This window comes from Melozone crissalis, unplaced genomic scaffold (genome assembly GCF_028551555.1).
Source record: "Melozone crissalis strain CALT ecotype California unplaced genomic scaffold, PUWL_Pcris_2 ptg000005l_1, whole genome shotgun sequence".
Taxonomy (NCBI): domain Eukaryota; kingdom Metazoa; phylum Chordata; class Aves; order Passeriformes; family Passerellidae; genus Melozone; species Melozone crissalis.
In genome coordinates this window covers 32,189,229-32,214,602 of record NW_026535783.1, presented here as the reverse complement: position 1 = coordinate 32,214,602, position 25,374 = coordinate 32,189,229, and the positions used below count along the sequence as shown (strand labels likewise).

At 35.8% G+C, this 25,374-nt stretch overlaps 1 protein-coding gene across 1 annotated transcript in view; it reads right to left on the bottom strand.

The window, feature by feature from the left end:
- Positions 1 to 540: 540 nt before the first annotated feature.
- Positions 541 to 25,374, bottom strand: part of AUH (AU RNA binding methylglutaconyl-CoA hydratase) — a 112,067-nt gene continuing 87,233 nt past the window's right edge. Inside the window, exons 7-10 of the mRNA XM_054287875.1 lie at positions 5,720 to 5,907; positions 4,396 to 4,446; positions 2,587 to 2,634; positions 541 to 1,732 (exon numbers count right to left, since the gene is read on the bottom strand). Coding sequence (XP_054143850.1) covers positions 1,655 to 1,732; positions 2,587 to 2,634; positions 4,396 to 4,446; positions 5,720 to 5,907 — 365 coding nt within the window. The 3' untranslated portion in view covers positions 541 to 1,654. The remainder of the gene's footprint in view (positions 1,733 to 2,586; positions 2,635 to 4,395; positions 4,447 to 5,719; positions 5,908 to 25,374) is intronic.

Below are 25,374 nucleotides of genomic sequence, written 5' to 3'. Positions count from 1 at the left end.
ACTCTGTAAAGTTATTAGATGCTTTTAAATAGACATTCACAGAAGCTACTTAATCAGTGCTTGGTAGAAACAGAGGCAACTCAGTAAGCAGAATGTATATCAAAGTTATGCAACAGAAACTCACCAGCAAATGCTTAATATTTTTTTCCTATTAACATAATTATTTTGTAGTCAGTAAAAATGAAAATGACATGTTAGCATTTCAAAAACATGAGAAAATGACCCTCTAGGCTTTATATAACTATCAAAACAAGTACTAATACTTTATTTGCAAATTATTGTGCAAGAAATGATCGAGTCAGCAAGTTTACCAGTCAACAAAGTGTGAGCTCTACCAGTTATAATCAATTTACATGTAATGATATGTCTAAATATGAATTTAAATGAGTTCTTGTCATTTCATGTTGATGAGCTGCTTTATCATCATAGATATGGACAGTGACCATAGCTAATGTTGCAGAAACAGCAAAGTATGCACAAGTTCCATGAGGAAATGGTAACCCAGCAGGAATAAATTTGTTTTCATATAAAAAGACAGCCTTGGACTGCTAAGCCATGTTTATTTTCCAGTCAAATTAACAAAAATACTTTCTACAAGGTTATTTCCAGACATTTGCTATATATGCTGCATCTGCTGCAAATACACAGTATGAATCACAAGTTTTCTTACCTTGAAACCTACTGCATTTCTCTTGCAATGCATGAAAAGAACTCTGAGGCCAACACAAAATAAAGAACCTTTCACCATCATTTCTGTTGTATATAAATATACATTCATAAAACTTGCAAAAGAAATATTCTGGAGATTAAGATAATTCTAGGTTCTCTTTCAGCACATTGGTCATATCCCCGCAAAACCATCTTTAATACAATCATCAAAAATTTAAAACAACTGGGGTAAATGAAGTAAAGTTCCATTGCAGTGTTGATCAGATGATATGTTGGAAAAACGCAAGACAAAGACAGGTTTAACATACAAGAATGTGTAATTAAAGGCTGGCCTCAAAAATGTCTTCATTTAATACAATTAAATGAATATAATGGCACCAACTTTATCAAAAGGACACCATTAAGTCCTAAAGTGATTTTCATTTTGCTTATGATAGAGGAAGTAAGATAAACAAAGCTTAACATTTTCTAAATTATAATCCTTTTCATTTCCCCTAGCTTTATTAATAATATAGATATTCTGATGGAATACTCAAATATAATTTTTACTGATATACAGAATCATTTAAATGCATATTTGGTACAATTTCTTATTTTTGGTGTTCAGTAGTTGCTTTTGTTTTGATAAAATGATATAGCAGATTTATGCTTAACATCACAGATACATTTTTTCTATGTAAAGAATTACAGAGCTTTTTCAGTTGTGGTATGGTATGTTTCTACATGTGAAATTTTAAAAATGCTGCATGAACCTGTGACTTTGTCATTACACAGATCAACCATCAGAAATTGTAATGAGCATGAGGTGACACACATTTCTGTCTTGGCTTCGTACAAGTATGGACACATTCAAAATGTTGTAATATCTGTATGATTTGCTGTTACTTTGGTGATTGTGATATTCCAGGTGCAGATGCAAAGTGCACCTTAATGGTCCTCATAGAAGTACTTTTATCCCCCTGTATTTTAAAGGCATCAGATTCTTTTATTCTCCCTTGTAGCGAGGAGGTCTCTTCTCCTTAAATGCAAGAAGGCCTTCAATTCTATCTTTTGTTGGGATAGTCTGCAATGAGCAGAGTAACAATTCATTATTGACAACAAAAACAATACCAAGAAAAATATTTTCATACAAATCCTAGTTCTTCAATGCATCCAAGATATAGGAATTTATCAGACACTTCAAGGGCATGACAAAAGGCAGATGAACAATTTGGGTGGAGAAAGGAGTACCTTTTCTCCAAACAGATGAGTTTAAAAAATTCTGTAGGATTTGAGGTTTGTTGTGGTTTTGTTTTTCCTTTGGGGGTGGGAGGTGGGGCGAAGAAAGGAAAGTGGCTTTGGGTTTCTTGGAGGTTTTATGGTTGGGTTAATTTTGGGTTTTGGGAGGGCGGAGAAGGTTAATAATCTGGTTATCACATCTTAAATAAGCATATAATGCTGATGCTTCTATTTCCATCATAAAGATCTTGTCTCAAAGTCTAAGAACATATAACCTCAAAGACGTCACTCCCATGTTTCACTGGCAAAAAGGTTTGTCTCAAATTTTTATTGGTTAGCACATATGCCACTAGTGCATGTGTTAGTGAAGCGTCCTTTGTATTCTTTCATGTTAAACCAAAACAAAGCAAAAGCAAGGCAGTTCTTGGACTGGCATGGTAGTGTATGACTAGCTAGGTGTATGGCTGGTATGCTTCACTACCTTCACCCTAACTGTACTGGTACTGATGTGTCCTGAACTACACCTCCTTCCTTAAATTCCTTACAAAATCAGACCAAGTAGATGGAGGTTTAAGTAAAATGCCTAAAAGTTTGCAGAAGAAATCACAAAGCAATATCTAGTTACATTTCTGCATGTTTCACAAAAGGCATCACAAAGCCTGTTTTCTGTGTTTTCTTCATGTAATCATATTTACATACCTGAGCATAACAAGCTTCTTCAATTGCTAAACCTGTTACTAAGTCGACCTGAGGAAAAGAATACAATGGTTTTTACATGAATTTGTATTTATTATATATTATTCATAATATCTAAATTACAACTCACAGCTAACATAAGTATTGTGTTTTTATATGCCATATACTAAAATACTTGTGCAAAGTTCTTCTACTACTACTTTAAATGCTACACTGACATGTGGTAAGAGTGGTAAGTATTTCTGTAAAAGACTCCTGATTTAGCCACACAACTAGCATGCACTACACTCAAAAAATGTCTGTTCTTTACTATAAGTCATCTGGTTAGGTAAAATGATTACCTGTACATTTATAATAATTTAATTTACTACAGAGGAAAAGATGCACTGTATGATTACGTAATTTTTTTTCTGAAACAATGTACCTTCAAAATGTCATATAAGAATAGGATAGCATGCCACAAAATAAACACAAATTCAAGTTCAAAAGGATTTAAAACAGAAAAATAAAGAGGACTATGTCTGTCCTGCATCATCACCATAACCATCTATGTTTAATACATTTCTTTTCTTTGTGAGATGTCCTGAACAGTTGAAAAGGCTGAATTTTAGCCTCGTGATTTCTCCATCTGTCTTAAGCACCAGATGCTACAGAATTCACTAGCTCTCCCCTTGACCACTGGAAGGACTAGGGCTATGCACCACAATCAGTCTTCAAGGGGAGATAAGTTATACTATAAGATATCTAATGAAGCCATGAAATCTGTACCATGGTAGTTTTGTAACAACAGCTTGGACAACCATTTGGCTTGATTGGTTTTGATACAGTAGATCTTGTCTTGGGCCTCAAGATTGAACTAGAGATGATCATTCAGAGTCCATCTAACCCTATCATCCCTAATTCTCTAAACACCATTATCGTGACCTTTCAATCCACTGTATCTGGCAGTCAAATAACTTAGCTGGTAGCATTTTGAACCATAGGTATTGAAATCAATCTCAAATTCGACCATTACTTGCTGTGGAAAAGTAACATACTCTGTTAAATGGCATCTGAGTTTGATTCTCAGGCCACCACTTACTGGTACTATGCTTTGCTGAGCTCACTGGTTGTTTTTGTGACTTTTAAGAAAAAAGGACAAATTCATCTTCTTGGACTCATATGCTGCACATGGTATGATCCTTTTTCCCTTGTAACATGTTGAGCTACAAAGTGTTTTGGTGCAGAGCCTAACTTCAAAAATGAACAGACCTGCTGAACTCAGCATTAGGTTATGTAAAACTAAAGTAAAACACATGTCCAGATGGGAATTTAAATGAGCTTTAGAGCTAGGTCAATAGTGTGGCAATGGAGTGGTAATCAGAATCAAACATGAAATCAGGTTCCAGGTACAATTTTAACATTAACTGCTATTAAACTATTTTTAAAAAATAATATGCCCTTCAGCCTTTGACTTTATTAGTTACTAAACACTGAGAGCTTGACAGACTTAACAGAGTATGACTTGATCATTTTTCCCACCTGAGATTTGAAACACAATTTGTTCACAGTAGTTTATGTTTACTTTCTACTATTAATAATTAGCAGATTACACTACTCTTGAGGTTACTGAGCCTTGTTACAGAAATCAGCATCTCAGCAGCCTGTGATTTAAAAAATTACATTTCATTCTTTAGAAAGTTTTGACCAAACTGACTTTGAAAGACTACACAACAATGAAATAAAAACAGTTCTAGAAAACAAATTTCACCTCAGTACAACTGTTGTCAACCTGACTTCCAGCCTACTCTCATTGAAACTACAGATCCTTACCTCCATTCCCTGATTGATAGCCAGTTTTGCAACTCTCATTGCTACTGGTCCCTAAAATGAAAGAAAAAGTTTATTTACATGTTATCAAAACCTGCAAGATTTATAACAGAAGAGTCTGCACATAATCCTAATTTTATATTAGGATCATCTAGACTTTGGACTTTTGTTAAATTTACAGTATATAAGTCATATATCCTAGATTTTATCATTGTAGTAGACACTTGCTTCCAAACTGATAGTCTGAATATTAAGAAAAAGTAAAACTATTCTATTTTCAAAAGAACCTAATTATTGTGTTTGGTTTATGCTTCAAAGGTGCTGAGTGTGTCCACATTTGTCAAGCTTTATCAATTTCCTTCAAAACAAGCCTCAGAGTGGCCACTTTAACATACATCATTATGAGTTTTTGCAAGGTCAGTCCTATATCCCTACTACTGCACAATGGAGACATGTGAAAATATGTAATCACGAAATAAAATTCACTGATGCAAGCTTCAAACCTACAGTATGCTATTGCAAAGCCTGCTCTGGTCAAGTGATGACACTCTCCCATGAGCAGCTGAGATCCCCAGTAAGCAGAGGGATTCTCACATTTGCCTCCAATGTGCTGCAGAACTGCAAGACATCTTTGGGAATCATCTTAGTCCTGTGCATATCCATCAGCATCAGGTTCTGGATATTCAGGCCTGTTGATTTGGGAAAAGCCAAATGCTTATGAGACAGTACTAATAAAAAATTGTAACCATCAATCAACTTTCCAGAACCACTGTATGTTAGAATTTTTACTGTACTTTTATTCTATCAAGGTGCTTAAGACACAAATAACCACCAATAAATGCCATACCTAAGCTGTAACATTTTACATTTTAATGAAGAATTTTAGCTGTTACACTTGTGATCCAATAAAGTTGTTCACTAATTATTTTCTTTTTCTGCCTTCTATGAATTTTCTAACGAGGATGTTTTGCCTCTCTTCTGAGGAGCTCCACAGCAACAAAGTAATCCATTAAAATAACTGCTACACTAAAAATTAAACCTGTATATTTTTTTTTTCTTGTTTAAAAGTTGAAAGCCAGAATATTTCATGAAAACACAGACCAGATCATGGCAAGATGAGGACTGATGGAGGTTTTTTGTTTCACTATGAAATAATTACCAAATAACACCATTCAATACAAGAGAGAAAACTTCGGATTACTTGTTACATAATTAGCACAGCTTTTGATACATAATTCTGTGACAGTTCTCTTTAATAAATCTGTTTCTTTTTCAGTGTTATTATTTGGTAAAAACTAAAAACCAAAATAAAAATAATTTGTAATACCTGAGGTAAGAATTCTCTTGCCAGAGCTAATGCTCTTCTGTATGCAGCATCCCCTGCTTCATTCTGTTCTACCACATGGCTAATCAATCCTATCGATTTTGCTTCCTCACCATCTACAATGCGTGCAGAGAAGATTAGTTCTTTTGCCAATGACACTCCAATTGTGCGAGGTAATCTTTGTGTCCCCCCTAGAGTTTGTAAAAAGACAAAATGCAACTATTAGTTTCCCATGTATCTATACCACAAATGTAGATGCCTTGCTCATCTCAAGTATTTTTATTTTAAATTCCATAAACAATTACACAGACATACAGAAATTCAATTAGTACAATGGCAATATTAAGTACCTTCTTCAGTTTTTCAGACTACATCTAAATTAAAATCAATTGCCCTGTTTATTAGAAAGACATGTAAATAACTGAAAATAGGTACTATTACTACAGATTCTGTTCTATTACAGACAAGTTATCTTACTTGTATCAGCCAAAAGCCGAAGAAAAACTACTTGACAGTAATTAACATATCCAAACCCTCTGTGTCTTTTGAACACTACATATTTTTATGATATAAATCACCACTTTCAAAGAACTATACTTAAAAAGAAAATATACCTTAATAAATCCATTCTAGAATTTGCACCTTAGGGACAATATTTACAGGTAAATGAAACTAAAAGTATTACTAGACAAGGTCTCTAAGAAGCCGTGGTTTTGCCTCATCTTACTCCTGCATAATTGTTACAAACTTGAAGCGTGATTACAAAAACTAGGGAAGAACAATGACAGGTGCAGATCAGTGGAAAAAAGCATCCAACTTTACAAGAGTTAGCATTTCCTAGCATGTTTAAAACTTCTTTGACTTATCAGCATTTTCAAAAAGTCAATAAGCAGTAACTACATTAACCAGAAATGAAGATTGCATAGCTGGACTAACAATTAACTTCTGAGAACTAACAAACAGTGAGAATGTGGGAATAACCATCATCAAAATGGAAGATGTAGATTCAAATCACTGAAGCACATGTTTATGAATTAAGACAGCAGAAACAGCCTTTATCCAGGAAAAAGGATTTTGAAAATCACAAGGTCTACCATTTTGACATGGATCTGAAACAAATACTCAATTTACAAAAACAATCTGTAAGCAAAAATTTCTTTCCAAAAACTTATTTCTGCAAGATCATGCTAATATATTTAAATGTAAATATATGTATATTTGCAAGAGGAATATTTATAGGAGTTGTTCAAAGCTGGGCAGTATAACACTGTGCAAATGTGTGTTCAACTAACAAAGTATTTTAATTTCTACTACATAATGTGGACTAAGCCACCAGTATTTTATTCAAGCCATTCAGTTCTCAGTGATGTTTCCTGAAAATACTTGCAATACATTATGAGATAAATAAACTGACTGGAAACAAACTAAAATTTTTGTGATTTAATAATTCAGCTTTCAACTACTATTATTCTGAACCACAAGCTTCAGTACTACTGTATTTTGTTCCATAAAATCAGATATGCCTTTCAACATCTTACAAAATACAAAACTGTAGATAGTTTGGAGGATTTCTGTCTCTCTAGAATAGTACAAGATGATGGTCTATAACAAAAACTGAGTTAAATTTTCCAGTCAAAAACTGGAGGAATGAAAAAAATTATTATTACTATTAAAATAAAATTTGTAGAACAAAAACATTAGTAAATACAAATAATGTGATATTCTCTATGATCCTGCAGTGCTTGAGAGGATTTTAGCAAGTCAGTCCTAATGGTCAAGGGCAAGAGATATTCAATAAATTCTGCTAATTCTGCTAATTTTTAAAGCTAAGTCATAGTGCTAGGGTAAAATTTTGCTACCAGCACAATATAGGGACATCTTTAAGAAAGGGGCAAGGGATGCACATACACGAAAGTAATCCCACACTGGATCCCAAAAAACACTACAAACCCTGAAGCATAAGCCTTCCCTTCGGCCTTGGCCTGCCTCACTGGTGACATTCATGGCGAATGACGAAAGCGGTATCTATCAAATTTATACCAGACCTACATGCCAGAAAAATGTGATCTGTATTTTCAAGAAACTCACTGCTTCTGATACTGAGCTGTTCCACCACTACCATCCCCACCAAACATTTACTGGGTTTTTTATTTAAACATTGAATGTCTTTTAATTTCTTACCCAAATAAACTGTCAACTAATCAACATCTATTCTTATACACATTTTAAGCACACATTGGAACATAGCAAATGTCTACCTTATTCTCCTTAAGAATATTTTAGTCACAAATTATTCCTTTCATGGCAGCCATGGAATCTAGAAAAGCATCCAGTTTGGCTTTTGATTAAAGAAAATTATTTGTCCAAATCATAAGACCTGAAACCATATGAGGCTGTATTTACTGACTCTGCATCTTCTGCCTCTTTGTTGCACGTATTCCTAGTATTTTTCTTTACTTAATTATCTGCCCCTTCCTTTACTGTTTTATCTCTTGTATTACTGCTTTACCAGGAAATGCTGAAAACAAAGTTTCATTGAGCAACAATATTTCATAACTTTGACCAAACAATGGATATGTTGAAGCATGAAAGAGTGTTTATAGATTAAAAAAAACTTGTTCTTGCCAGTGTCTTACACAATAATGATTAAAGAGCAAAAAAAAGCAGACTATAGTTGTTTGGCTGCCTCCTACACTGAAAAGCCATTTAGCAGAGGAGCATACTCTTTGATTAATATTTACAGAACAGGAACCAACAATTCACTGCATCAATCATACATATTCATTTGTAGGGGTAACAAACTTGCACACACAAAAGCTGTAAGACCAAATTAATTAGATGCAAACAACACACTATAATACATCCACCACACTGAAGCTGCATCCATTTTTGAAGAAAAGATGGAGTATGCCACAGATAGATGTTCTGTTTTGGTAATACACAAAGAACACACAGTGTCTGCCAGCTATAATCAGAGCTAAAGGAAGTAACACCCAGTCTTCAAAGACATTACTTAACCAAGGCATTTCATCTAAATGTAGTGCAGAATTTGATGGGAGAATAGTTGTTTCATCTTCACAAATTTAATGACATGTTATTTCAAGGAGTAGTGATCTGGTACTACTCACTATGCTGATAAAAGTATTTAACATACAGTTGCAATGTAAATGTGTTCATACCTGAAATGGTATAGAGTCAATGTTGTAATAATTGCAACTAGCATTTTTAGATACATTATTTCATATTTAAAGTTTGTTTACTGTGAAAAGACACAGTAAACAAAAGACTGCTAATTTCTAGTCAAAAACTATTAAACAGTATTTTAAAAAATTTAACAAATAGTTGATTTTGTATGAATATTTATTTACTGTGAGTAATTCATCATTCACAAAATATTTACACAACTGGTTTGAATTAAGGGAATTACGTGATAAATGCCCAAGAGTATATCCAACAAGATGAAGCAACCAGCTTACTGGAAACAGATTCATCATTCTGGCAGAGAATATCTACAGTCAGTAGTTTCTCATAGCTGATGGCACTGTCAAAACATATTGGAAAAAATCGTGTTCTGACAAAAAAAATTCCAAAATTTAATTCAGTAATAATCATGTTTACTAAATCAAGTAAAAACCAGTCTTCGTATCCTATCCTATCCTATCCTATCCTATCCTATCCTATCCTTTGTTTGATTCACAGTAGATGAATTAAACTGACAGGTTTCTAGCTTTTTCTTTTAAAGAGTGCACATCTTATATTTTATTAATAATCAGTGGTAATAATCAGTGGTGAAACCAAAACAAGTCATCCACAACCTTCTAATCAGAAGTAAAATGTATCCTTGTGATTTCTTTTGCAGAAAACTCTAAGCAGATTTTTTACTCTTCCATTCAAGCTCATAAAAATATGGAAAGCAGAAAACTACTATTTATAATAGTTAATCCTCAACAATGTAAATCCACAAAAAAACCCTAATATGGATAAAGTTATTATTTTAAATAATATATTTATATTTAAAAGTATAACACTTTTTAGTCATGTTATGTCCTACCTTAAAAGTCTGTAAGAAAAAAATATGTAACAAATATAGGGTCCACTTTTAAAGTACTTGCCATCTGTCGCTAAGTTAAGAAGTTTTCAAAATACAAAACATGCTAAACTCTAAACACTGTACCTAGATAACATTTAACACCAATTTTCCAACAGACTATTTCCAAGATTAGGTCTCGATCCTGAGAAGTTGTGTATGTTTTAGTTAATTTAAATCCAGGTATCAATCTTTATGGGCTCAGGCATTCCCAATTTTGTCGCAGAAGAAAACATCAAGAACCCTTCTCCAGCACAAACCAGAGAACCAACTAACCCAAAACCAGTTTAGACTGGGAAAGACACCCATAAAGATGCAAAAAGATGACAGGGTGAAAACGTGATGGAGAAGAAAAGAAACAAAACACTATTTCTGTAAGAGGAAGAAAAGCACTGAGATGACAAAGAGCAGGCGGTAGGTAAGGCCAGTCTTATAGACGGCCGCTCAAGTTGTTTGGAAAAAGACTGGAGATCTGAGGAAAGACTGAGACAGTGGCCTGAGGCTGACTCAGAGGTTGCTCCAGGGTCTGTAGTGACTGAGGAAAGAAGCTTTTTAGCAAAATTTCACAGTAGGTTGCACAAAGGGCTCACACAAGTCTGGCTTGTCAGTCAAGCCAAAGAAAGCCCCACTGGCATGCCAGACACAATCTCCCTAGTCGAGGTCCAAGAGGCAGGACATCTTGCTGTATATGCCAGCCTAGCTGTGGCAAACCCCATCTCGAAAACAGCCCGCTTAATTTGCAAATCAGTCCTTAACTTTCACAATCCATTCTATTCATCTGCATCTGTGGATTGGTTTATTTAAAAACTGATCTGAAAAATACCTACACCAAACTGCCATGTGTGGGTGGCTTGAAGATGACAGCTTAAATCAGAAGAATGCAGTACTTGGCTGGAAGATGCATGAATGCTTAAGATGCATGAGAGGAAGTGTAAATACACTTTAAGAATTCACTAGTAGTTAAATAATTACAGCTTTTGTACTGAAAGATGAAACGGTCATGTAAATTAGAAAAACTAATTTATTTTCAAAATAAGTAATTGTCTTGTAGATTGAGAAAATAGAAGATGGTTTCCTAGCAGATGGCTGCGCACATGAAATGGATGGAACCAAAGAAATGCATCTGGAACCCAAAGTTTATAAAATGGACTCCACTTCAAAAGGGATTCTGCACCTGTTATAAGGAGCTCACTTCACATTTCAAACAACAAACAACAAACAACTCCACTGTCAGACAAAATACTGTTTGAGAAGCACGTATCTGTTATTCCACATATACACCCAGGACCTGCAACTCCAGGCAAAGCTAATGCACACGCTGACAATATTATTTGGTTTTAAACTGAAGTTATTTGAGGGAAAAAAAGAACAAAACAAACCAGAAATGCCAAAGACTGTTCACCTACTTATTAATTTCTACTTAAGTGTACACGAGTGCAACAAGCATGAGCACACAGAGATACTCAGTAAGACCATGTGCCTTCCTGTTACTCCATATAGGAGCTTGGTATTTTATTTGATGATGCAATCAGTCACCTTAAACAAAATTCAGAAGTAGATACACATTAAAACATAAGTCTTCTTGCTGCAGATAGATATTAATGGCCCACAAGAAGGCATTTTCTAGTTTCAAAATTACACCCACAGATTTATGAAGTCATTACTCAGCTGTAACAACAGGTAGGAGGTTTAGATCAGTGCTGCACTGTATGATCATACTTCACAAATCATGTGGGATTCATGTGTAATATTAAGTAAGAACTTCTATTTAACTTGAATTTGAAACAAATAATTTTTTTAGTCCATATTCTTATACTTTTCAATCGACTATGAAAGCTAAACTTCATTTAATATGAAAATCAAGACAAGAAATAAACAGACATGAGAAAAACTTTTATCATTACCTATGGCAAGTGAAAGAGAAAAATTAATTACCATGGTAGTATCCTATTTTACTTATAATTTTAATGAGATCACAGTCTGCAATTGGATCAATTACTATACTTTTCAATGGACGCAACTGAAATGAATAAACAATAAGCACAGCAAAAAACAGACTAATAAATCTGTAGTCTTCACTGCTTAAAAGCAAGTGACTTGAATGTTTTCCTCACTTGAGTGCTCTTCTTACAGAAATGTACCATTTTATTCTTCCACATAGCAAAAAAATCTGCTAAACCCCCCAACCAATTCCTATTCCTTAACTCTATTCTTTCTCCCATCCTGACTACTATCAAATTAATCTGCTTTCAACTCTTCCAGAGTAATGAGTTTTTAAGAATTGATGTCTGAAATTATTCATCCCTGAAATTCTGTGACTTGAGCAGCACTAAAGAAAGGAGAATTGGTAGTTAATACGATGGAAGCTCAGGGAAAACAGCAAAGTCAATGTGACAGCAGGAGGACACAATCTCACCTGGTTCAGCTATCAAACCCCAAGAAGGCAGAGCACTCTCTCTACTGATAAATATATGCCAAATTAAGTTGTACATGCCAAGCACATTTTTCATCTTAAGTAAAACATACTCCCAGTAGAAGATGCATACCCTACAGCTACAGTGCAGCTTACCTAGTACTTAGGCTATAACATAACATCTACAACCATTTGGGGGGGACTTTGAAAACACAGATTCTACAACAAACCTGGCCAAATCTTTCAATACTGGCATGCATTAATATAGCAATATGCAATGCAAAAAGGAAACTGTTCCATAAATTGGAACATGAAATACATTAGTATCAACATTTCAGTTTAAAGCCAGTTCCTGTGCAACAGTGGACATACTCCAATAAGCACAAACTGGTATTTTAACACTTTATTGTCTGGGACTCCTCAAACATTTTTCCTTAACTTCAGTTCTTCCATCACCTTCTTCATATTTTTTAATTCTTGAAAAAAAAACCAGAAATCAATATATGTGAGAGGAAATCAACAAGGAGACTAAATAAGCAATTATTCCCAGTAGTCATCTGACAGATGGTTACAACACTACAGGAATAAAATACCTTTTATGTTCCTGTTGCCTGCTGCTGTGACATAGCAATACAGGACAGAAGTCACTGTTTTTAGCATGCAATGCAACATATATTGCATGCAATGGCAAGTCTTTCCCCCACAGATGAAGAAACTAGTGCTAATTATATTCTTCTGTCACCTAATCAAGCACACACGAATTGGATTTAATGGACCTTTACAGTTTTAAGGATCAAGAAATTAGACACTAATTTTGTTTTCCTTACAACCTCCATCCAAATTCCAGAAAGAAAGACATTAGTGGCTACATAGGCATGAGGTAATGAAGAAATGAACCCATGCCAACAGCAAGAGCTAGCTGCCCTGCATCTGTGGGGGCCTTCACTGCACTTATTAAAAAACTTACAAATATATTTTAATTAACGTAAGTCATTAAGAATAGTTTGTATAAAAGTCACTAAGCCTTAACAAGATAGGGAACACCACTCATTTCTGACTAGCTGGCTTCATCCTGCTCTTCAGGCAGGACTATTCTGAAGTGAGCAGAGCCCACCACTGAACACTTTGTGCTTCTACTTGTGGCTACAGCCCAGCTGCTGGCTCCTAGTTTCTATCAGGGCACTCCTACATGCAGATCCTTTGACCCTTCTCTGGCAGCAACCCATCTGGCTTCACTAAAGATTCAGTGCTTGAGCTCTCCCAAATCCTCAGTAGGTTAGAAACATTTTACTGGAGCCTGGAGACATCAAAAGTTCTATTACTGCCTAACTCCTTCAGAGAACGCATGGCATTTGAGCAAGAAACTAAAATTTAAACAGAAAATCTTTAAATAAAGGAAACTTTTCTCTTGAAATCTGAAGAGAATAATGGAATCTTTAAGGAAAAAAAGGTTAAATAACAAGCCTTGTAAGAATCCATTAGCCTGCACAGCCAGAAATTTGATAAGCAAGCAGGAACCTACATCACCTTCTTGGCCTCACTCTCTTTTTTTTCTCAGATAAAATGGTATTTTTAAAAAGACTGACTACTTTTGTTTCATTTTAAGCCTGTGATGTGTTTCACCCTAGTTACTGCCAGCCTTCTTCCCTATCCAGATTCAGTTGTAACATTTATTCTTCTTGGAAGTACACCACTGAAACATCTCAGAAATTGAAAGCATTTATCACACCTCCATTTTTAATCCTAGTCAAACAGGGGTGTATCTTACCATGCACATGTAATTAAAGGTCACACAGAGAGCTGTAGGTGTTCTGGGGAGCTATCTGGTGAAATACCAAAAGTAAGATAAGCTTGCAATGTATTAGCATGGCCCTTATGCCTTATTATGTTACAAAACATAAACATGATTTTGAGACAGTCTACTTTGTTCTCTCAGTCTCTCTCATCTATTTCCTTGTCGTACAACTTTATTTCTTTAGGTGTTTTTAAGATTCTAAACCAACATTTTTGGTGAAGCAAAAAAAAAAAAAAGTAAAAAAAATTCTGAAATAAAATAAATATTGTAGTTTTACAACTTGTTTAACTTGTTTTTAGTTGATAATTAAGTGCAGGTATTAAACTGAACCCCCCGAATGTTAATAGTCCTACTTACACCTGGAAAAAACTTACTAAAGCGAATTTATCCCTCCCTTCTAATCTGTTGCTTGTAGTTAAGCCACGTACTAATTCTTACCAGTGAGATTTGTGTGAAAGGAAACCCTGGTTGTTTGAACAGGCAAAAATAAAATATAACTAATATAAATTACACCATTAATGCAACCGTGATCATACATGGTAGTCACACTGAATGTGTGGAGTATCCTGGAACAGAGCAATTGTTTAATTGTTTTGCATGGATAATTCCCCAGTCCTAGTAATAAGTACAACCTTATTGGTTCATAACAGAACAGAGGGCTAGGTGCAGCTGTGAGCTCAGGCTGCTAGGTTTGAATCCCACAATCTCAACCTCCTTTGAATAAACACAGTCACGATCCCCTACATGGCTCTGGCTTGGGTCCCTAAATATGAGACCAATGGTGTTTTCTTGCAAACATGCTGAATGGGAAAGAAACAACTACTTCCCCCTCAAAAATGAAGAAATGTTTTCTGCAAATATAACTATAGACAGCTGATGCTCAACGCACACAGAAAGGAAGGCAGGGTATGGGGAGAAAAACATTTTTAAAGTAAAAAACACTGGGAAATTGGGGGTAGGGAGTAAGCCTGAAATTGTAGGGAGTTAAAACAGATTACTCTAATTGGAAGAAAAAATTTCAGTGACTCTGTACAGAGCTTCTAAATGTCTCCTTTTTGTGCAAGATCATCACTCTACTTCCTAGAAACTGAGCAAATAAGGGCTTTCTTTAGCTTTGTTTTCTAGAAATGTCCAGAAAAAAAATCTTAGGACCATCCAAATTTCCTCTGGCCAGTAAATATATTTCATCATTCTGCACAGTCAAGGAAGCCAAGAAGCTATGAGGACCACATAAGGCCCAAGATAAGAGGATAATTTCAATCTACCCATAATAAACTACAGAACTCCTTCTATCAGGAATTCTTCATATAGGCATATTAAACTAAAAAGTCAAAATTAAACTACTTTCTTCTTCCTTTTTATTTAGATAAATCAAGTTTCAATGTAGTTATTCATATTTCTTGATGCTCAAATGCAAAATGTCAAAATATGCACCATTCTTAAAACTATGTCAAGTACATTGCACTCTGTTCCAGTTTTCTTTACAGTTTCACAAAACTGCCAGAGCAAGAATTAGCCTAGAATTACTCAAGAGAAAACTTAGATCAACTCAGTCATCTGATTAACACGTCTTCCCAAATCTAAATTTCTTATTAAAATATAAATAATATTAATATAGAGTTATTAGCATAAAGTTACAAAGGATTAGCAGCTTTTGTTTTCATGATGAAAAATGGAGATAAAAAAGGAAGACAGGAATCCACTATTTTTGGAATGCAGAGATTTGCAATAGTTGGCTCAAACAAATCTCCAGAGCCAGAAAGGTTCTCTGAAATAATTAAGGAAACAGTACTCCATAAATCATTTTGTTCTGCTTGTTTTGTGGTGAACTAACTTGTGCAGCTGCTCTTCTGAGACAGACTACACAATTGCCATTTCATTTGCTGAATTTTCTGTAGGCTGAAGAAAAATGCCAGACATAAGAGTGAATTCATTAGGAGTTTGGAAACTATTTTTCTTTCTCATATAATACAGATATAAATGAATATGAAATGGAAATAATTAGATTCTGTATGGTTATTCAGTAATGACAGATCTCCAAATAAGTAAACTACTCAATTAAAACAGAGCTACACAATTCATACTGATATAAAAGATATATTTTTAATTTCCTTCAGATTTAACATTGACCATAAGTACACCAAATTTAGCGCTCTGTCTTATGTTGGCCTGACACATTGATGTGACTTACTTCACAATTGTCAATCCCATGGCAGCTGAAAATGGGGCCAAAACAGACTACCAAGCTGTACTCCAATATCAGAGATGTCAGATGTTTCATGTATCTTTACATTTCCTAGCTGAGAGATCAAGAGATGGCTTAGTTGTGTTTTCCAAGTACCCGTCAGTGTTCTATAATGCCATGATAGCAACTATACAATATAATTCAAATATTTTTGAACAATTGCATTTTACCTATAACAGGATAAATGACACAGAACTGTATTTTGTATGAGTATCCTACTGTACCTCTGGAACAAGTAAGTTTGACTATCTTTTAAGCTTAATCAGGTGGTTTTGGTTTTGTTTATCCTTTTTAGTAGAAACAAAAGATTATAACTTTTGATCTTCTGTTCCTCTAAACCCTTAAGTACTTTATAATGTAGTAAAACCAAAAGTTTAGGCTAATATTTTCTATCTTCTATGCCTCAAAACTCTTTAGTAGTAATGGTTCTTAAACATAGAAAATGTCCACTTGTAATATTCATAAATGAATAGTTGAGAGGGTTGCTATTTTTAGGTATTAATTGACACAAAAAACTGCTAAAACTTGTATGCACTGACAAAAGCTTTTTTCCTCCCTATTTCCTCCCTCTCAGTAACAGCTCATAATCTTACAGCTCCCTACATGCAAAGACATGGATTTCTTTTGCTTGAAGGCTAAATTTTCAAATTCAAACCAACTGCTCTAGAAGTATAAAATAGGTTTAATATTTTCAGTTTGCTCTAACACATTATATACATATCTGTGAACAAGGGAAGTGAGACACATCAGAATCTGTTTTGCAGCCTCTGTGATCATGACTAATCCAAGTCCGGTAATCACTGTGTAAAGGCTAAATTGGCTTTTTTAAAAGCAAAGGGGTGGAATCTAATATGATATGTTACAGCAGATCTGGAAGTTTCAAGCTTAGAAATCTGATTACACCTGTTAAAATTCACAAACTATCCAGGAGAATACCTCAGTGTATCACAAATGGACTAATGTGAGTTTATTTAGAAAAAGTAGAGATTAGTATTTTTGTTGCCCACTTAAAATTCTGTCTAAAAAGTCAGGACAATTAGGGGATGAAGGAAGTTGTTTGCTGGATTTTCATCTTGTTAACAAAACAAATCTGTTTATACCTCTTCACTACACAGAATTTTTGGAAAAAGCAAACTACTTATCATCACCACAACACAGTTTCCTCATAGATACTACTGAAATCTATTTCCATAACATTCCTGTAGGATGAGGCATTATCACCTTCATGTACTTTTTATATGGAAAAATGAATAATTGTTTTCCCAGGCCTAGGCTAAAAAATGTAAAGGAAAGAGGGAATTGTGTTAATTTTACATAAGCAGAAAACAAAATATACAAAATACTGAGTATTAGATAATCAAAGGAGAAAGATCTACTTTATGAAGGAGGGGGTCAGTGAAAAAATGTATCATGTTTCATAATGCTTATGCACAAAGGAGATAATTTCAATCAAAAGGCACTATAGTGACAGCTGAACTTGTTAGTTTCACTGACTACATTATCATTAGGAAATGTGAATTTACCAGTAAGTGGAGTATTCAGGCATACTTTTCTTAGAGCAGAACACAGGTGCGTTTTCTGTAAAAGCAGCTCTGCTTCCTATCAGTTAACGTGTGTAACTCATTTAAGTTCACCAGACTCTTCACTCTGAGGAAGCTTAGCCAAGATGATGGTCCAGTCCCACACTGAAGTACTGGCAAGATTATAGCTCTGCAGTGGACTGACCAAGATAAAAATGTTAGGTTTAAGAAGAAAGAAGTACTAGGCTACCTGGACAGTTGACTGCAGTACACCAAGCTCTGGCCAAAGTGAATGCCCAAGGCCATTAGCCAAAGGAGAAAGTTGGCCAAGAAGCCTGGCAGCTCTTCAAGGTTCTCCCAGTGGAGGGCCCAGGATCAATGGCTGCTACATCAGCAGCTCCAAAGCCCCATTTAAGATAATTCTCAGGCTTTAGATGTGGCATGGAAAATCTATGTATGAGACAGAAAGGTTGCATAAACAGCTAGCCAAAAGTCTAGAGAGCTGCAGACCTCATACAATTAATTTCTTACCTTTTTATTTAATTTGTGTCTTACTAATTCCTGTCTTAGCTTAATGTGTCAAAAATTTTCCTACTTCCTTCTGCTATACCAACTATCATTCTTAGGCTCTTCAGTTGTCTTTATCATTCACCACAAAAAAAAAAGTTTCAGTGCATTATACACAGCTTTGTTTCCCTCCTGGAATTACTGTCAATTTTGTCTCATCAATCTGATTTAATTATGAGATTAGGTTTCCCTTGTAAGTTTAGCAGGTTAAAGTTGAAGGTTAATACCTTTCCTGAGTTCTGCCGATTTGTAAGAAATGGGCTGAGGCAGCATTTCACACCCTACTGCTCAAACTGTGGAAGTGAATCCGAAACCTGTATATGGGGATCAGGTAACAGTAAGAGAGTCTGCAAAAGATGTTAATTATCTCTGGCAGGAGGAGAAACAGCTAAATGCTACTTGGTTCAATTTTCTAGTACCCCCCGCAGGTTAATACAAAGGAATAGCATTTGGCTTCAAAGTGAATGGCATATATATCCTGCCTAATTAAAATGAAAATAAGACCAAAGGTCTTTTATGTTGTTATTAATATTTAATAAAATATTTCTAGGCTTCTGTGTGAAGAGAATACCAAAGGGAGTTGTGACTGTATTTCACCCATCTCCTCAATTTCAGGAAATGATAGTATCTTTTGCACAATACCATAGTATCTACTATTATTGTTGGGATTATACTTAATAGTCTTCCTTGTTTTCAGTTTCCTTGCATACAAATCAAGTTATCCAGACAACTCACACTCCTCTGGTCAAAGAGATAACGTTGACAGTTCATTTAATTTAGCTACTTTAAGTACAAACTAATCTTCCGAAGATAAATTCGGGTTTCAAAAATAAATATGGAATTTTGTGAGCTCTCTGAATTAAGGTGCTATATTTCTCATTTCTTATTGTATTGTCTAACAATTTTGAGCTTTCTACTATTGTGCAGTTTTCATTTCACACCCATATTAATTTCCTTTGTATGAAACAATAGTGTAAGCAGATTATTACAGATCTCATTTTTCTTAAGTGCTAAAAAAGTTAAAATCCATTTAAAAGTTAACAGTTAATATAAAGAACCTTAGCAATATAATGCATTTATATTTCTATTTCGGGCAGTGCTTGTAGCATCATCTTTATTATTATAATATAAATTTCCCAACACAAAATGTTATTTTTATTTGAGCATAGTCTCTCAAGTTTTTAAAAAGTTCTTCCCTTTATAAGTATTACAAAGAGTCCAGCAATCAGTTCATATTGCTAGACTAGTCATACATTTTCCTAATTCAGCCAAAAAAGTTCAGCTGTACCTAAGAATGAAGCTCATAGGAAAACGTGACTTGCTCAAAAAAGGAAAGTAAAGAAAAGGAAAGGGAAGGAAAAGAAAAGGGAGGGGAAGGGGAGAGGAAGAAAAATAAAGCCTTGTTTTGAGTCACTCTAACATTTTGACATTGGAATACAGAGTTAAATTTGGCCTGATTTTGGTAGCAGTGTCATTTGCAAGCGGCACAATATATTTGGGGAACTTTCAGTCTTAAAAAATTTCTCATTATGAACTGCACCAGTATATTTGCCCATGACATGAAAGAATATACAGAATAAAGAATGAATAGCTGGCTTAAAACTTTACAAGCTATACTGTACAATTGCATCTAAGTAGCTAATTTTTGGGTGCTTCAATTTTCAGTCTTCGCCAAAATGCATTTTACATTTTTCTGTATAATTTTCAAGGCATTGCCCCTGTTTCTGTTTTTTCAGAATCTGTATGAGGAACCATATAAAGTAGAATTTTTGAGGAACCATATAAGGCATATTATCTTCAGCTGCAAGGTCCTGGATTTCTCTGCTGCTAAAAGAGAACAGTAAAATTTTCCTACAGCAATACTGAATGCCATGTAGAGCACAGTACATACTGCAGTTGGGACTGCTGATGACAGAAGAGTAATATAACCTGCAGGATGACTGTATGGGAGAATTCAAAAATATCAGACTGATTTATATTGAACTAAGAAAACTCAAAGTTAATTAAATAAAGCAAGTTAAGTACATTCTAACTGAGAATCATTTGTGTCCACTCCACACAGCTTAAGTAATACTTAAAAAAAAATAAATTTTGAAGTGACTCCTCTATTCCAGCATAGTGTCTTCAAAAAAAACTAGCTGCATTCCCAGCTCTGTAAGGGACTGTGTTTTAGCAGGCACAATCATCTCTGGTATGTTCCCATTCAAATGTTTTTGATGGACCATCTGGACACTCTGTGCCCTGCCCTTTTTCTCATTTCCTCACTGAGTTATCAGCCCCAATCCCCTCCTCAGTGCTGCGGCTGTTTAACTCCCTCAGTTTTTCTCTCCCTCAGCTACTAGTTCCTTAAAATCTTATCCTTCAAGTTCTAGGATCACCTACCTATTTCCTCCTCCTAAAAAAGCTAATGTAACTCCTCCCAAAACCCCATTTCTTCTCCAATTTTGCTTCCTGTTGAAGTACAGTTTCCTGCTAAAAAGGTCCTGAGCTGTGTGTTCCTTCCATACAGTCCCTATGAGCTGTGAATATCCATCCACTAGGGTGTTCTGCATCCATCCATACGCTGTAATATGGTGTGCATTGCAAAAGGGTAACCAAGAGCACAGGCAAATGCCTAAGATTTCTGCCCTGGCACCTGACTTCAGCCTCTCAATACAAGGAGAATACTGCTCAGGCCTGGACAGAAACAAATAAATGTCATTGGGAAGCAGCAGACAAATAAATAGTACATGAAGACTCAATTGCTTTGCTTCAGTCTTCAGTGGCAGCCTCTCTTCCAACAGCTCTGAAGTGGTCACACCCCAAGACAAGGATGGAGGACCAAAGTTCCCTCACTGTAAGAGATCAGTTCATCACCACCTGAGGAACCTGAACATGCATATAAGTATGTGGGACCTTATGAAATGCTTTACAGAGTCCTGAAGCAATTGGCTGATGAGACCCTGAGATGAGATCAGTTGGTCAGAGCGTGGTGCTAGTAACACCAAGATTGTGGGTTCAATTCTTATATGGGCCATTTCACTTAAAAGTTGGTCTTGATGATCCTAGTGGGTCCTTCCAACTCAGAATATTCTGTAATTCTCTAACTATGCAGTTGCCAAACCACTCGCCACGATATTCAAAACGTCACGTCATTCAGGTGAAGTCCCAGGTGGGTGAGAAAAGGGGAACTAGTAACCCAATAGCCTCACTTCTGCTTCTGGGAAGGTCATAGAATGGATCCTTCTAAAAACTCTGAAGTACATGTGGAACAGGGAGTTAATTCAAGGGAGCCAGTACAGTTTCATCAAAGGTAAGTCCTGCCTGACCAACCCAGTGACCTTGAATGATGGAATTACTCCATCAGTGGACAAAGAAAGTTATCATTTACCTGGACTTCTGTAAAGAATTTGACACACTCCCCTTTAACACCCTTCTACCTAAACTGAAGAGATAGATTTGATGGGTGGACTGTTTGGTGGATGAGGAATTTGTTGGACAGTAACATCCTGAGGACACTGGTTTACAGTTCAATGTCCAGATGGACATTGGTGACGAGTGATCTCCCTCAGGGGGTCTGTACTGGGACCTGTGCTGTTTATCATCTTCACAGGCACCAGGATCAAGTGCACCCTCAGCAAATATGCAGATGACACCAAGCTGAGTGGTGCTGTTGGCACACCTGAAGGATGGGATGGGGATCTAGACAAGCTCAAGAACAGGACTCATGCGAATTTCATGAGGTTTAACAAGACCAAGTACAAGGTGCTGTACCTGGGCTATGGAGACTCCCAGTATCAATAAAGGCTGGGACAGACGGAGAGCAGCCCTGCCCAGAAGGGCTTGGGGGTGCTGGTGGGTGAGAGGCTGGACATGACCCAGCCATGGGCACTCCCAGCCCAGAGAGCCAAACGTGTCCTGGGCTGCATCCAGAGCAGCGTGGGCAGCAGGGCAGGGAGGGGATTCTGCCCCTCTGCTCTGCTCTGCTCTGGGGAGAGCCCACCTGGAACCTGCATCCAACTCTGGGGTCCCAGCACAGGGAGGATATAGATATGTTGGACTGAGACCAGACGAGAGACACAGGAATGATCCAAGGGTTGGAGTATCCCTCTTATGAGAAAAGGCTGAGAGAGTTGGGGTTGAAAGGCTCCAGGTGGATTTTACTGTGGCCTTTAAATACTTCAAGGGAGCTTATCAGAAAGAGAGAATTAGTAGGGCCTTCCTACTGTAGGGCAGTAGAACATTATTTAATGGTTTTAAACAAAAAGAGGGTAGATTTATACTAGATATAAGGAAGAATTATTTTTTTTTTACAGTGAGGGTGCTGAGGTACTGGAACAGGTTGTCCAAGGAAGCTGTCAATACCCTACTACTGAAAGTGTCCAAAGCCAGGGGGGATGAAGCTTTGAGCTCCCTGTTTTAGTGGAAGGTGTCCTTGAAACCTTTCCAAGGAATCTCATGTTGTCTTCTGAATATCTTAAAGCTTTCAGAGAGAGGTAACATCCACTAAAGCTATTCTTTGTGGGTTTTTTTCCATATAGAGTAGTTCTCTATCACATACCCAGTGTTGTTTCTTGCAATAATCTGACTTCTTTAGAGATGAAACTGAACTACACAGCAATCTCTCTTCATCACACACAGCACTACAACCAGATCAGTGTCACAGACATTCTGTCAAACAACTCAACTCATATTATATTTATTTCATCGTACCCTTTTAATAGTTTCAGATAGAAAAACTTAAAACAGAGAAAATAATAACTATCTTTAATTTATTTAATTTAAATAGATTAGTCAACTTGTAGTGTACTTTTCAAAATCAATTTTGAAACACCAATGCCATTGAAACATTAGAAAATCAACTTTGTTTTCTAACTGCATGTGTCTGTCTTTCCAATTCTAGAAAATCACAGCTGCAACAAATATATAAGATATACACATTATGTATATACACATATTTGAGTCACTTTGAGATAGCATTACCAATTAGGTTTGTACAGAGCTCCTTCTGGCTTTCAGAAACTTTTTGTGCCAAGAAGAAATTATAATTTTTATTGACATTCATAAAAAAAACCAATGGCTTGTGTTTAAAGCAAATTAGTGAACACTACACAGAGAAATGTAACATCGTATTTGCACTTGTTAAGAACGATTACCCTTTGCATTTGCAAAGTACATCAGTGTTTGACATGATATGTTGGAGATGCATAGATCTACATCTCCAGGAAATCAGCTGGTACCTTATATTCAAAACAATCACTTGCCTTAGCAATTTGTTGAGTTGAAGCTTTACAACTTTTCACCCTCAAGAGCACCACAGTGAAAGCGATGAACACCTTCAAAATATGAACCTTTTAGACCACAAAAGTTCTCAGATGCAAAATGAGGAAATTCCAACTGGAAAACTAAAAATATGGCATGAAATCCTGAATATAATGAGCAATTCCTTTTCCCTCTTGAGCAGTCACTCAGACAGTTTCCTCAAAAACCTTACTTAAGAAAGGTTCGCTCTTCACCACATAAAGATTTGTATCCACCGAAGTGTTTCACTTTCATTTCTGAAGCTGAGATACAGCAATATTCTCCAAAGTTCTACTCTCTCAGTCAGGACAAAAATAACACATGCTAACATCATACTTAAATATATCATGTCCCTAGTACAATCTTGACATATATTTATGTAAAAAACCCATGTACCTACTGGTATGATAACCTTTCATGCTTGCATTCTGTATGTGTCACAGAATTTGTCAGCACTGGGGGCTTTCCAGTTATTTTCTTATTAAAGTGAATGGAAACGGAAACTTAAAAGGGCAAGCTCGACATAACTGTGGGCATAGTGATGCATACGTTAACAGGAGATACTAAATATCTTCCAGAACAAGCTATACAAAGTGCATTTTCCTATTCAGTACAATCTGCAGCAACACAGTTTGACGATAAAATGTCATCCATCTGCATGCTTCTCTAAATGCTCCAATACCCTCCTGCATGTCAAACACCTTCTCTTCAAACTTTTAGCTTCTGTTGACACTTCATTAGGGAACATTTTGAAAATCCTCTTGATTTTAAATAGATGCATTTTGAAACATAGAGTCTCTGGAAGGCTTTTAGCAATTTTCTCTTGGTTTTGGATATGAAGCTAATTTTGCTTCTTTTAACTCTAGTTTTTGTACACTCGAATAACATAAAAGCCCTCAAATGGCAACTCAAGCAGCACTCTAGAACCCTCCTAGTCTCCTAGCAATTCATATATTGATGACAGGGCTGAACTAAGGACCTTAAGGCCTCCAAAATCCATTCCTCTGCAAAGCCTTTGCATATGATTTTTAAGCTGAGACATCAAATTCATTCAAACTCTCTGCTGCAGAGCTAATAAATTTTACAGACTCTACTATGAATTTAAAAACCATGCAGACTTCAGAAGAAAAAGATCTTAATCAAGCAGTTAGGACATCTAAACATATAATGCTGTGTAAAAGCTCTGACCAGAAAAAAAGAAAAAGAAAAAATTTTAAAAAGAACCAGCATCTTTGATGGTCTGCTACGTTTCAATCCAATTCTGATTAGGATTTGATTATTTTTACTCATATCAGCTTTGCATGTAATTGCTCATCTCAGAGCTCAGTGAAGTTGTACAGGAGTGCTCCCCTAGCAGCACAGTGTAGGTCAGGATGCTCATGCTACACAACCGAGACCCTGTTTGCCCTGATGTTCAGGTCAGGAATTGTCAGAATCCAGAAGTCAGAGTTGTGCTAAGGTGTCTAAAATTTTGATGCATCTGGTCCAGTACTAGTTGTCAATTCTCTGATAAATTTGCTGCAGTTTTTTCGAATGCCACAGATAATTTGTGAAATTCTAATTTTAGTTCTGACATATCATTACTTTCCTCACAATCATTTAAGATTTTTAACAGACACAGTGCACCTATTCATCTACTGCCGACATAAAGGTAGTTCCTATATAAAATCAACAACTGAAAGGATATTTTAGATAGCTGTATAATATTTGCATTTTCTGTCTGTCCAAGATTTTTCTTCTGGTCATTACTA